Source organism: Poromitra crassiceps (genome assembly GCF_964638095.1).
Source record: "Poromitra crassiceps genome assembly, chromosome: 12".
Classification (NCBI taxonomy): domain Eukaryota; kingdom Metazoa; phylum Chordata; class Actinopteri; order Beryciformes; family Melamphaidae; genus Poromitra; species Poromitra crassiceps.
The window spans coordinates 23,458,158-23,472,679 of record NC_139632.1 but is presented as its reverse complement, the minus strand read 5'-3'; the positions used below and the strand labels follow the sequence as shown (position 1 = coordinate 23,472,679).

The following is a 14,522-nucleotide window of genomic DNA, read 5'->3' as shown; positions in this document are numbered from 1 at the left end:
TTTTTCCAAGGGAAGTGTCATATTTCTCTAGCAAAATCTCCATTAATTATTTATACTGCGAGGTACATGAGGCATGATATACAGGAAATGTATCAAAAGGTACCTTTTTGAAGCATATTGCTTAATTCAAAAATATTTAGTTCAACTCCCTTTACTCCCTCTCTGCACTTCAAATTGTGGTGGGAATACCAATCTTTACATTTCGAGGTTCATATTAAGCACCATTTCTATTTCCTTTACAATCCAGCATAGCCAGTCTCCCTGCAGAGGAGTGAACTTCACTTTTAGAGAAAAAGTCAAATTTATTCAAGAAAGCATTTTCTGAAAACAAAGATGACAGCACCCACAAACATGTGCTACAAGATGTATAAAGGATTGTCTTATTTACCTGCATATGTCCATGGTCCTCCAAAAACAACAACAACACAAAGACATAAAGGTAATTAGTATCAGTAAGGCTCCCACTTACAACTCCTATTTCTGAGGGGTGTTGCACAAAAATAACCTCTATACACTAACCAAATTTTGATATACACGGTTCAACCTCATCCGAACGAATGTTAAATATGCCCTTGCCCTAATCCCCACCCTTGTGAATTTGCCCAAAAGAGAGATAAAAACAAGCATAAGTTCACAATAGCTACAACTACGTACATAGGTACACACATGCAGTCATGCATTCTCCCCACAGGCACATAATTCAAGCAAGACTTTGAGGAAAGGAGTGGCATCAATGGCCAAAAATCTCAATCTGAACTCAAGCATGGAGACTGAGGCAGTGAAAAGAGAGACACCTTGTGTGAGGTGGGGGAGCTGCAGTGTGGCGGGCTGCAAGGAGACGCCAAGCGGTCCAGGTGAGCCATGATCACCACAGCGGTCTGCCGCAGGTCAATGGCCAGCTCATTATCCTGTGGCAAGGTCAGGTAACGCAGGAAACTCTCATTTGGACTCAAAGGGGATGCGAGAATCTGAGAATCAGAGCAAACAACCACAATGTACTTATGACATAATGTGATACTTTATTCTCACAGTGGGAATAAGAGAGCTGAGGTATTGCAAGACAGGGGGGTTCACAAATGATGAACATTTTGTCTGAGGGACGCCCATCTGAGAAGATTAGATAGTAATATGTGAGGAGAGTGGAACTTTTCCTCAACCCAATAACATTCTCTCATTGCCCCACCTTCAAATGGCAAATATTGAAACTATACTGTTCCTCATTTTCATAGGGTGAACCCCCTGGAACCTCCTCAGTGACCACTGTGAACCACTGCTGTGGGGAATACAGAGGCATGTCTTTGTAGGGGAAATGTTCACCTGTGTTTCCTCTTGGGGAATGGGCTCCTCCTTGCTGCTGTGTATGCTCTGGAAGCGCTGGAGGAGGGGCAGCAGGGGAGCACTGGTTCCCTGGGTGGACCGCTCATTGTCCATCTCTCTGGTGCCACTATCCCACAGGCGCAGCAGCAGCAGAACAGCGGAAAGAAGTTGACTGGAAAGCACACGAGAAGAGTCGGTTTCATTTCAACTGCTGAAGGATATCGGCAGAAGCACATATTATACGGTTCGATGGACTATACCTGAGAGTGCCCCGCTGTACTGCCAACTCCAGCAGAATGGCCAAGGCGAGGTGCTGGTCCTGGAGAGGAATGTTGCCTTTGGCACTAGCACTTCCATGTACATCACTGGTCCCAGAGGAGACAAAACAAAGGGGGACTCACACATGCTGCTTCGCTATTATTTACTATTATTAGTATTATAAACGTACCACTACCACAGCAACCAAGCAGTTCCTGACTGACCTGAGGAACTTGGTAGCCCTCTCGACAACCTCCAGCCACACTGACGATACGGTTCCCTCGTCAAACAGGGTGGCCTCTGGTAAAGCCCGCAGGGCGTCCAGAGACTCCTGGAGAAGCTCACTGCAAAGATCTGCATCATCACCTGTACCAAAGCACCCATATGTTTAACAAATTGATTGCAGAGGTGTTAGATTATAGTATAGAGGACATTCAATAGATAGCTTGTCAAACCCAGCAATATGACAACCATGAGACCTCAAAACATTCAGGAATACATTGGAAAATGCTATAAAGCCTTTAAAAAAAAATAGCCACAGCATTTATTTGTTTCAATTAACAAAATGACTAGGCCTTTGAGGCATGCCATTATTGGTGACAGGCTTTAGTTTTATTTGCACATCATCAGATTGGTGACCAGTTGAACTGAATGAGGATGAGCATAGCAGGTCCAACAATATCAGCAACTTCTGCAAGCTCTGCTTCTGAATGCTCAGATGGTGTTAGAAATGTGTCAGCGGGGGTGAAAAAACACGAAAGAAATCACAGTGAGAGAATCTATGTTACCCCTCTGTTGTTATTACAGTACATGCGAGGAATGCAGCTAGAGAGAGGGTGAGGGCCAGAGGCTCAACTGTGTGTGTGCTGCTCATGTTACAGGAAGGTTACAGAGGAGAGCCAGGCACTCTGTTCCCACCCAGTCCCTGTGGACAGTAGGGCTGTGCAATAAAATCGATAGAGCAATATATCACGATATTTTTTTCTGCAATACTGTATCGATATTTCAGAAAAATATCGTGATATATCGCCATATTGATTTTCTTCCACAACCGTGAATTCATTGACACAATGAGAATACTTTTTATTTCACTGCATTCAGTAACACACTCAACACTAGTAGCTTTTACTCAATTTGTCCACTAAATTATCAATATCAAGTGATGTGCATATTATTACACTACCTGGGTGGTACACAGCGAGTTGTATTTTCAGCTCTATTTTAAAATTTTCAGTAAATTATGTAGAGTATTGCAATATATCGCAATATGTATTGTATCGCAATGTATTGTGATACAATCATATCGTGACCCATGTATCGTGATATGTATCGTATCGTGAGGTCCTTGCCAATACCCAGCCCTAGTGGACAGGCTGCACTCCGCCTCGCATCAGCATACATAACAAAGAGAGCATCTCTACTTGCTAAGCTAACAAGGAAGGTCTTTAAAACTAATATAGACACCACAGAACCTCCCGATGTGTTTACACACTATTAGGTCCTGCAAATAAAACACACGTCACTCTAATAATTAGCAAACTTAGCAGCCGAGTGTTATTTAACTTCTCTGCATCTAGGTGAAATGTCAGCACCACATCTGTCTGGCTACAATGGGGAATATCCCATTTCAGTGGTGCTGGTGGTGGAGTCTGCTTCACACAGGCCGGAATGGTCATTCTTCAAGTTGTGTACACTCATCCCAAAAGAGTAGTGGGATTACCAAAAAAGAGCCCTTTAACACAGGAGGCTCTGATGTTGGCATCTTTAGGGACGCTTTTCAAAAAGACTGGCAGGAACTGCTGACTGGCAGACAGGCTCAGTCTCTCTCTCTCAGCCTTGTGAGCTGGACTTCCCATCCAGCTGTAGCTGGAAGGTGATGGTGTAGCTGGAAGGTGATGGTGTAGCTGGAAAGTGATGGTGCAGAAACCTGAGAACATTGTGCTCTAATCGGAATGCACTCAACCTTTGAGCATTAGGTCTTATTGGCTGCATGAGGGGAGGCAGTGTCATTATGTTTTTTTTTTTGTGGTCAAATAAATATTTGGGAGCAGCTGCCAGTGTGCGGACTCTATTTTTATTACTTATTTGCACTTCGGTCCTGCACCTAGTTTTAACCCATCACTGGATGTGCGTGCCTTTTTTGTACTTTTTATAGTGTCATTATGTTGCACAACAATATGGCAAAAATGCGTGATTTCTAACCCCACATAGGATAAGCAATAACCACGCCCTGTGGCACCGGGATTGGCCAGGAGCAACACTGGAGGGCACGCAGCCCAGCGATTTCATAAACAAACTGAATAGCTCTTGAGAACAGACAGCGATATTGAGAGCGGACATTGAAATTAATTATGGTCAACCTACCTTCCTTAGCATAGTAATAATAATAAGAAGCATAATAATTGTAATCTACACAATGAATGTACACAATCTACAAAAACATGCAATAATATAAACGGTGTTGTGTTCACGTTCATAGCTCATATAATATAATGTATCGTTAATTTCAAGCTCAATTCTTACCCAGAGAAAAGGTACAGCACTGAAAATGTAACAAGCAATAGTTTTTTAAACATCTTTATTTTAAAAGATGAAAAACCCCAGGTGCTTTAGTCCCAAGCTTCAATGCTCCTGGCCAATCCCGGCGCCACAGGGCGTGGTTATTGCTTATCCTATGTGGGGTTAGAAATCACGCGGCAAAAATACATGGCAACATAAATACTGCTGCTCATTATTTGGACCAAGCACTGAACACATTTATTTTCAAGTTATGTCTGCACAGTCTATATCAAACTTTTCTAATTGAATCTAGACTCTTTGGGTCCAAGTAGAGGTGAAGAGTCTGGGTTAGGACCAGACGTCTCCCAGGCCCCCATCCATCCTACAAGAAGTCACGCAGTCCGTCATCCAGCAAACACCACAGGCCAATCCTAGACACCGCATTGCGCAATATGTTGTGTTATGTGTTGTTTACCCTGAGCAGCAGCCTGTACATGGTGCAACACACTGTTAGTCAGCTGTCAAGCAAAGCTCCATGACCATGTCAGCAGCTACCAATCCATCCCCACTACCAAGCGTCCTCACTGGCTTACATTGTGGAATGTGCTTACCTGACCTCCAGGCTCGGCGCAGGAAAGCAAATGCAAAAGAGAGAGCTGCCCTGGAGCCCACTCTGGCCAAACCCTCTACACCTTTACTGGCCGGACGAGTGCTGAAACAACAAAGGCAAACACACATGGATCAACTGAAACGGTAGATGAAGGGTTAACTGAGTGACCTTAAAAGACATCACCTATCTGGAGAATGTTGTCAACACTCAATGAGTAAACCGTCATAAACCCCTTAGTGTATGGGGTTTTAACTTTTAATGTTTGTCACCTCAATAAGAGCTGGGCTCTATGCGTTGGTTGGTTGGTTCGTTTGTTCATTCATTTGTGTGCAATGCTCTTTGCAATGCTCAAACGCTTGGGAATTGCGGTATACACGCCCTAATACTTAATTTATAACAGATGCACACTGTACTTCAATCATGAGAGACCAGTGGGTAAGATTTATGGTAACCTTGGCTATATATACTACGCCCGTCCTCTTTGGTGATTGGCTCAGCAGACGGGGATGGACAGACGTCATATTTGACAGATGTCATGGGCTGATTGGATATTGAGAATATGAAGGAAGGGGGGCAAGGATGCATAGGGGTGATATATCGCAGGGTGACATAACTGGATCTTCATGCTTGAACCTCGGTCAGAGACCCCACAAAATGTAACTATGCACCACGGGGCTGGAGATGCCAGAGAGGGCCAGGAGACGCACACTGTACAAAATGTAACTATGCACCACAAGGCTGGAGATGCCAGAGAAACACTGATTGGGTTGTCACAGCAGTGAGGATTTCTGGGGGGAAAACATTACCTCCCACTGCTTCTAGCGCTATGTAATATGCAAAAGGAAATGCACTTAAGAGCCCTGCATAAGGGAAATAAAGTGTGCGTTCATATACCAGGCAGTACGGTAGAAGTCATGGAAGCATGAGACATTTTCTGTGTCAGGGTTATATATAAATTGGAGCTGGAGAAGTTATTTTGAAAAACGTTGATCTGGCACCTTTCCCCCCTCAAGACCGTTTGAATTGACCAGGAATCTTCCTTTGTGACGCTGGTGTGAACATTACATTACATTACGTCATTTGGCAGACGCTTTTATCCAAAGCGACTTACAATAACACATTTTTGTCAGCAATAGAGCAATCTACTATGGAGCACAGTCTGTGATAACTACAACTTCTGAAGGAACAATGGTACAAGTTTAGGTTAGTGGTACAAGTTAAGGTTAGTTTTTTTTTTTTTTGGTGAAAGAGAGAGAACGAAGTTAGATCAAGAAGGGCCCAGATGGAGCCTGAAAAGGTGCGTCTTTAGTCTTTTCCGAAAGATCGGCAGTGATTCAGCCGTCCTGACCGAAGGTGGAAGCTCGTTCCACCATTGAGGTGCCAGGGACGAGAAGAGTCGAGATCGGGATGAGCGATCGGGATGAGCGACTTTTGAACAAAAGCCAGAATAAGATTCTCAAGCATAGAAAAAGTTGCAGTAGTCTTGCACAATATGCTTTCATGTAAAGTGAGCGAACCAATCACAGGATACTGTGTGGTGGAGTCGTGCTTTCTACGACGTGATCACAACAAGCATGTGTTTGGGGTAGGAGTTAAAAGTTTGAAAACCGGCAAAGTGACAAGATTTTTTGCTTTTCAAAAGTATGGAAATTATGGAAGCATTCATCTTTGACCAACAAAATTCTCCGGGTTCTCCAGGCCATAATAAGATATGTTCTTCTTATGAGAAAAGGCTCTCCCAATATAATAACAGTACCGGTATATGGTTCGGCCGCACATTGACGGTCATGGAGCCAGGTTCTGCATGCTACGTGGGACAAATTGCCTGATCTTTGTCATTCTTCTTCTGGCTCACTGCGGATCATAGCTGTTATCCAATTCAGTTTCACCAATCACCAGTCAAATTAAGTTCTCCATTACAGTACCTCTTATTGTCAACGGTGGGCAGTGGTGGGCTGATGGGGGTCTTCCAGCGGTACTTGTACTTGTCCTCCATCATGCTGTGGCTGAGAGAGATGAGGTAGCGCTCCAGGATGACCAGGCGCTGGCGCAGGCGCTGGGCAGACAAGGTGCTCTTGGCCATCTGGCCCGAGAGCTTTTGCTGGTCGTCAACCAAGACCATCAGACAGTCCTTCAACTCATTTTCATCTACACACATAAAAACAGATGCGTATAAAAAATACTGTCAGCCTACACATGGAATGATGGCATGAACAGTTATTTTGAAGTATCAAGTACAACATTATTTGTAAAAGCAATTTACTTGTTCTATTGCTAATGCCATGTTTCACATCCTCAATATTTATCAGGAAAATTAAATTGGGTCTAGCCATTCTAAAGGCAATTCACAATGGAAACTGTCATTGGTGCTCCACACAATTACAATTTTCTACACAATTACAATGCAAAATATATGCATAGCATTGGATTAATTTCCCCATATTATAATTATGAGGACAAAATTGCAAGCGAGGACAACATATTTGCAACAAGTTGCTGGTCACAAATTCCTGGCTACTAGAAGTAAAAAGATGGCTAGTACCATCATTACAGCAATGCCATGAGTCCCCAGCCGATTAACTTTTAAAGCTTTCACTCATATATTTCCTTTTTTATCTGAGCCACTCTTCACAAACTCAGCTCTGACTTAGTTTCCATTATTTTCAATTGTAAAATAATTCACACATTTCAGACAGTAATTGAAATCTGCGTGCAGCAAAATAGTTTCTGATCAACCAAGTTGGCCTATAGTATATAACCTTTTCATAATTGTATTAATCATAAATGTAACTACAGCACAGCTTTTCACCATCACACTAACAATCAGTACTGCAGTGGTGTGGCAAGAAAGGGTCGTATTTCACATAACCTTATTACTTCCTGCCTTAACACAATTATTTTGACATGAAGATCTATTTTCCCACCACATTCCACATTCCCCCCCGCTGTCCTTCACCACAGCCAGCCCATTGTTCTGATTTGATGCAAGAGAATATGCTTGTCCCTAGCAGTAGCAGTGCTGCAGGGAAGACAAGATGGGCCAAAATAGCAGATCTGAAATCCACTTAAGCTTTATATAAGCTAGACTGCCCCGGCCTGAGGTTCAGAGCCACGCTCTGCAGTCAGCTGCCCTTGGCTGTCAGGATAGATAAGATATGTATTCCAGACAAAGTCTCCTATTTATTATACATTACCCCAGGCAAAAGATAACTTAAGCTTGAGCACTTGACAAAATCACAGGGTATACTGTATATCTCCTTTCACAAAAGAGACTAGGAGTAAAATGAGCGGTAAGAAAGGCATCCACTGCTAGGAGTCAGGGAAAGGCTTTGGCCCTGCATCTCTACAGCTCTCCGTTTAAACAATCCTAATTAAAGAAGAAGAGGTCAGGACCAGGCTGTCACGTGTTCCACAAACTGCTGAGACCAACATATTCAGCATCATCTGAGCACTCAACGGAAAAGCAGGAAGCAGGCTATGACGTTTGAACCTGAAGCATCCATGACTGAGCACTCGTGCACACAGCCATCTAATTGCACTCACTGCACTGCTCTTGTACAGTCAGAGCAGCAAGAACACTTACAATATACAACTCATTACGGTTAGGCTGCGTGACATCCTGGCTCAGTCGGTCAATGAAAATGTACGAGCAAAATCAGCAACGGCTAACCTAGTAGCCCCCCCATGCCACGCCCCCCCCCAGCCGGCGCTTATCTCCTACCACCATAACACCGTCCCACCCGGGCCTGCCAGTAAACACAGCCTGGCACAGAGAGACAATCCAGCATTGGAGCACATTATAGAGGCTACCTAGATTAGACTCCAGAGGGGTAAAAATAACCAGACGACTGCAAGTAGACATTTCAGTTCTTCCACAGGCTCACGTGCCACCGAAACATGCAAACACCAGCAGGGACTGACACACTGGATTAACTGAGAGGTTGACCAATGGAAATGGTCAGTATCTCATATCTAAGACACATTTCAACATGGTACTACTAGTTTGAGTATTTGCAAACCGCAGGGGGTAAAATAATAAAAGCCACAACAGGAGAACTGGGCAGGGCATTTTTAGATCAGATTATAATATTTTGTCTAATAGTTTTGTAGCTATTCTGTATATTATCAAACTTGTTCATGCAGCCCTCTCACCTGGCTGCCGCCCCCAGTCCCAGGTCTCAATGATGGAATGATGGACAGATGTTGACGTCTCCTCCTCCTCTTTCTTCTCTTTATCGTTGGACTCATCCTTCTTCTGAGTTCCAAAGCAATCAGTGCAGTCCTCTAGAGGGTCAAAAGAAATGTTGACATTAACCCTCAAAGCTTTTCCTTGTGTCTTCATTTTTTTATTTGTGTCTTCGTTTTTTCATCCAGCGAGATTAACTCATTGAGTGCCATGGACGAACATGTTCGTCAATTGGTTTAGTAACGTAGAGTGCCAAGGACGAACATGTTCGTCAATTGCGTTTTTTGACGGTGGGACGTTGATCAAAGCCTTCTGTATCTCCTGTACAAATATTGTAGCTATTGGGTGTGTATAACCTATTTTACAGACCCATAGGTGGCGACAGTGCTCTCCAGATTACAGAAAGGTCCGGAAAACTACAGCAAAAAGCCGTGATCAAAGAGAAGCCGATGCATGCTGCAGCCAGAGCCATATAGATTGCTCTGTCTGCAGCTGAAGTCGGGCTGCGAACATCAGTCAATCCGCGCGCACAACTGAGCTCCTCTGCCTCTGTCTGTCTGTCTGCATATAGTTTCTCCACACGATTACCCGCCAGAAAGGCAGCACCCGAAGCCGAAGGGCCAAACCTATCCCTGCAGTCCCGTTTGGCATTTCCTTGTCGCGCTGGGAGACGGCCGGGAGCCGCCAGGCGCAAAAACGGAGGCTCCAAAAATAGACTGGGTGCGTGTGGGGAGGAGTTTGCAGCTGAGGCGGGGAGAGGGGGGTGGGGCACGCAGGCTCCACAGAACTACACCACGTCACTACATCAGAAAATATTAGCTAGCGTCAGTGAATGTGCTTGAAATGCTGCATTTCACAAAAGGCTGAATATCTCAGCTTATACCGGTAATTTGAAAACTGTCTTTTTGCTCAAAACAGCCTATCTTCTCCGGCTCATAACTAAAGAACGGAAAATGGGATCAATAAACTTTTTTTTGCAGATGATAGAAGAGAGTCTCCTCGTTCTTTGTGCGTGTTCGGTGTTTACATAGTAATATCACACAATATTCTGTGGGCCTCGAGAAATCACTGAAAACGCTCTGAAACTCTGGCACTGGGAGCTTCCGTTCTCCAAAAGTGGCTGGCACTCAATGAGTTAAGATGCCGTCCCTGTTCATCTTAAGACATCATGGAAGTTTTCATAAAATCTGCCATGTTATCATAAACAGGCAGCAATAAATAAACCTGTCATGAATGTGGAAGAGTAAATGACTGCGTAATCTCACAGTGCCATACCTGTGTGAGCTGATTCTTCTCCATTGAAAGTTATCTCCTCATCCTTTACCATTTCATTCCACATCTCACTCAGTCCCTCTGGAGAGAATGCCCGCTGCCAAAAGACAAAAAAACAACTTTTTTTTTCTCACCCCACAAATAAAAGAAATCCAAAAAACATGGACAAGATTTCTAGCTCCAACTTAATCATTTAAATATTCAATGAATTTTCACATCTTTATTTGCTTTGTCAGTTTAGTTCAGCACGTCATCAATTATCACATTATTGGAGCATTCAAATCACAAATCACAGCCAAAAATGACAATAAATTATAATACAAGATGCCAATGGCACTAATGTGACGGCATTATGAGTTGTTTTGGTGCCAATTTATATTATCACTTCAGTGTTCCTCCCACACCTTAACTTTGGCTGCATTATTTGAATGTATTACACTCCCTTTTAAAAAGGTCTATGTGTATCTTTTTAAAACTATACCATACTACACTAACTACTACTACTTTTTAACTATGATACCTTGGTGTATGTACCATAAACATCAAGACAACTAGTGGTATTGTTAGTGCTGGTGTTTTTTTAACATGACGACCTCATCCCATGGCTTCCTGTCACAAAGACAATGTTGCTACAAATTGTCTATAAAGATTTTAAAATTTAAAGCCCAAACCTAGAATTTTATATCCGCATCAAGTTTGAGTAAACAAAAATATATTCTTCAAACTGTTTGACTTTTAGATGGACAACCTTTATGCAACCTTTATAACCATCATAGCTGAAGTTATTAGTCTATTTTACTCAAACACTATACTGTAGAAATAATCAAACTCATTAATTTTCCAATTCGGTTAAATTAGTATTTAGCTGTTGCATACCATTACTCCTTCCAACAATAGCTCTGCCATAAAATTTCAGAATGAAAAGGTCCTTCTTACATAAATCACATAAAAATAATAATCAGTCCAGATGTCTTCTCTTTTGCCGGGCTCAGGAAATAGGAAATAGTTTAGAGTCCAGTTTTACTGTTGTACATCTATAGTCGTCGCACGGACACATATCCATCAAAAATACATCAATTCTATCCATATTCAGTATTTTGTAACGGATACTTTTTGGGACCATTCTCCAGATGGTAAAAATGTGCTGGAAGAAAATAAAGTCCAACCAAAAATATTAAATATAAGTAAAAGATTAAGATCATAAATGGTCTCTTCCTCTCGCCTGGTAGTAAACATTCATGCACATTGCACAACATTGCTTCACTAAGAAATACTGGTGGAGAGCCAACTCTTGCTTTCAAGGATCTAACTCTCAAATGTCAACATGTAAACTCAAACATGACACCAGGCCAGACATTCTGTGCGGCCTTCAAGATTAAGGAGAGCTCAAATACTGACAACACATGACACATCTACCCCAATTTAACACTCAGTCCGGACTCCGGACCAGTAGCAACACATTTTGGAGAGGTGAGTGCAGACAGCTTGCTGCAATGCTGCATAGACCATTTTTTACTCAATGTCTCTATTCATCAAAGCCCTGATAATTACTACTACTCTAACATGGCTTGTTTTCACAACTTGAATCAACTCTTCACTAGCTTACCAGATCAGTATAGGCTACATCTATCTGCTTTGACTTGCCACTGAAAATTCATGAACATGGGAAAAAACATAATAATTCCCTGTGAACAAATAAGCTGAATGCAGCTGATGTTGATGTTGATGCTGGTGTTTGCAGAAATGTCAGTGATCAAGTGTTTTTTCTGATTACTGCAACAGATTTAGCCTAATTATTCTTGGCTTCCAAATCTGAGTAGGATTCTGACCATCTCATGAGCCTGGCTGTTTCTGGGATGGCTACAGATCTGGGTCATCATTTAGGCTAATGTGCATACAGCACCTTTCTGACAACATCACAATAAATTATTGTGTGTGTGTGTGTGTGTGTGGGGGGGGGGGGGGCTTTTACCCTCTCCTAGGATTTTAGAGGTATTGTAGTCCATACCCAGCATAATAAGGCATGATGAGACTGACAACAATCTAATAATGGCAACAAACCTAATCCTAAACAAAAATCCTTCTGTAATTCTAAGTTAAATGTCTGAAAGCAACACAGTCATTTTGCATACTCAAAGACAGTCAGGAGGATTACTGTCATAGCCGCTATATGATTACCTAGTGGGAATAATGACAGATTCCAAACAAGGCTTATGCCATTGCCATAGTATTTATGACTATGTGGGAATGTTGATGTGAACATAGCCAATCATCTCTGTTGAGTGAAAACCTCATATCTCTAATTTAAATGTCTTTTCATGAGCCAAGAGAAACAGCCATGTCTTCAGCTTGAACACCATGTATTTGAGACTTTATCCTGAGTTTTTTAAAGGGTGTCATAAGGCAAAGGATGGTCGAATTTGCTCAACCCTTGTCTGATAGTAGACCGACCGAGTAGTCGTCGATTGAAATGAAAACGTAAAAATCTACAAAATTGGAGTTGCAAGGTTTTCACATTTGACACATAAAAATCATGTTGTTCATTTAATCATAACAAATCCAAAGTGCCATCTTAATAGAAAGCCATCCTCTACACAAGTCAACTTACCTGTAAGTCTATCTTCAGCCATTTGTCATGAAATCTCAGCTGAGCATCGAGGGTAAAAGATGGAGAAGGCATCTTACCCTCTCCTCTCCTGGCTGCAAACGCAGCCAACCTGCAAGGTACAGCACCTCTGAAATGTTGGTACTTGCTACACGTCACATTTACAATGTCATTGCAAGAAGGGAATCAACCAATTCTGACTGCTCAAGTTACTATTCTATTCCCATGATGTCACAAGCATTTTCCTACCAATATGGTGCTATAATACAGAGCTCATTGGCTGTTTGTGTCACTTGATTGTAATCATCTGTTAATTGATTACAATCACCTGCTATTTTCCTACCAAGATGGCCGTGTGGTGATGTAACATAATACTATGGATAGGCATTAGACGTTGCTTGTGAAGGAGTAATTATTAAGCTATGGGTTGGTGCAAGTGATGACATGTCTGTGAGCCTAACGTTAGCTCGCTTGGTTGCCTGTCCAGTTTAGCAAGACGTTACACTTTATTATTATAATGTAAACATCATTAGTTAATAATAGTTGGGGTTCGAGACAGCGTTAACACCGCTAAGGTTGCAAGGTTAACGTTAATCAAAGATCAGCTAACGTAGCATTCGCTCTATTTACAAAACTGGATTTAGGTCCAGAGATATAACGTTAGCTAACGCAATATTTTTACCCCCAAAAATATGACACAACAATGACATTGCTAAGTGCTAACAAGGGCAGGGTCCAACTGTTAACGTTAGTTCTGATATCAGACAGGACTGGTTATCATAACGTTAGTCTGGGAGGAGGCAACATCACACTGACACAGCATCAATAGCCCCGAATGTAACCAAGCTTAGCTTAGCAGCTAGCTTGCTAGACAGCTAATGTTAACAGAGCTAAGTTAACACTAAACCATCGATGAACAAGCTATAACGTTACTGTCATATTACACTAGATAAGATGAGATTGCAACATTGCGGAGGCTTCAAACGACAATCATGTTTATTTGAGCAAGATTCATATATTACCTGCGGTCTTTTCTTATGCTATTCTCGTCCCTTCAGCTGCTTTGGTGCATTAAGAAGTCGTTCATATTGGACTTGATTGACAGGTCGTGGACCGGGGCACGAGGCATGGAAACAAATTACGTAGCCAAACCTAGAGATTGAATGCGATTGATTTGTAGCACCATGGACCGCTGAGGTGGGGTTTCTAACGTGAAATGCTTTGCAGCCACAGACAAAACTCCGCTCGCTCAGATCGGCCCGTGTAATAAAACTGTGCGCTCCTCCAGGTTCGGAGGCGGGACGAAGCGAGAAGCCCCTGACTGCAGTACGCAGATGGGGGAGTGGCTCAACGTGGGCGGAGTCAAACAAGCGCACTCATAGAAAAACTCAGCTCTTTCTTCTTCTATCAGATCTTCGGCAGTGTGCACGCTTCTAGGCGTATTACTGCCCTCCGCAGGATAAAGTTCATAGTGACTCTTTTTACAGTGTTTATCATGTAGGAAAACTACTCTAATATATCTGTAAAAATCCTGTTGAACAAGATAGTATTTTTATGACATTGTCTGGAAATTCCTGCTTATCAAACTGAACCAACAAACAGTGCTGTGATTCCTTTCTCTGCCCATTGAATAAATCTATTATCACTTGCAGCTGCCTTAAAGTCTGGGTCAAAGCTCAGCCACCTCAATATTATTTCTTTCTGAATTTTAAGTTGTTTCACTAGACGAAACCAGGTATCTATAGAAAACCTAACCCATCGACTCTGAATATCAC

The 14,522-nt window shown here is 42.4% G+C and overlaps 1 protein-coding gene across 1 annotated transcript in view; it reads right to left on the bottom strand.

The window, feature by feature from the left end:
* herc2 (HECT and RLD domain containing E3 ubiquitin protein ligase 2) overlaps window positions 1-12,822 on the bottom strand; it is a gene marked incomplete at its 5' end in the record, with an annotated part of 53,637 nt that extends 40,815 nt beyond the window's left edge. Inside the window, 10 exons of the mRNA XM_083648373.1 lie at window positions 389-406; window positions 795-968; window positions 1,318-1,489; window positions 1,578-1,682; window positions 1,800-1,941; window positions 4,686-4,786; window positions 6,610-6,832; window positions 8,837-8,968; window positions 10,146-10,239; window positions 12,751-12,822. Of these exons, the coding sequence (XP_083504499.1) occupies window positions 389-406; window positions 795-968; window positions 1,318-1,489; window positions 1,578-1,682; window positions 1,800-1,941; window positions 4,686-4,786; window positions 6,610-6,832; window positions 8,837-8,968; window positions 10,146-10,239; window positions 12,751-12,822 (1,233 nt within the window). The remainder of the gene's footprint in view (window positions 1-388; window positions 407-794; window positions 969-1,317; window positions 1,490-1,577; window positions 1,683-1,799; window positions 1,942-4,685; window positions 4,787-6,609; window positions 6,833-8,836; window positions 8,969-10,145; window positions 10,240-12,750) is intronic.
* Between the last annotated feature and the right edge of the window lie 1,700 nt (window positions 12,823-14,522).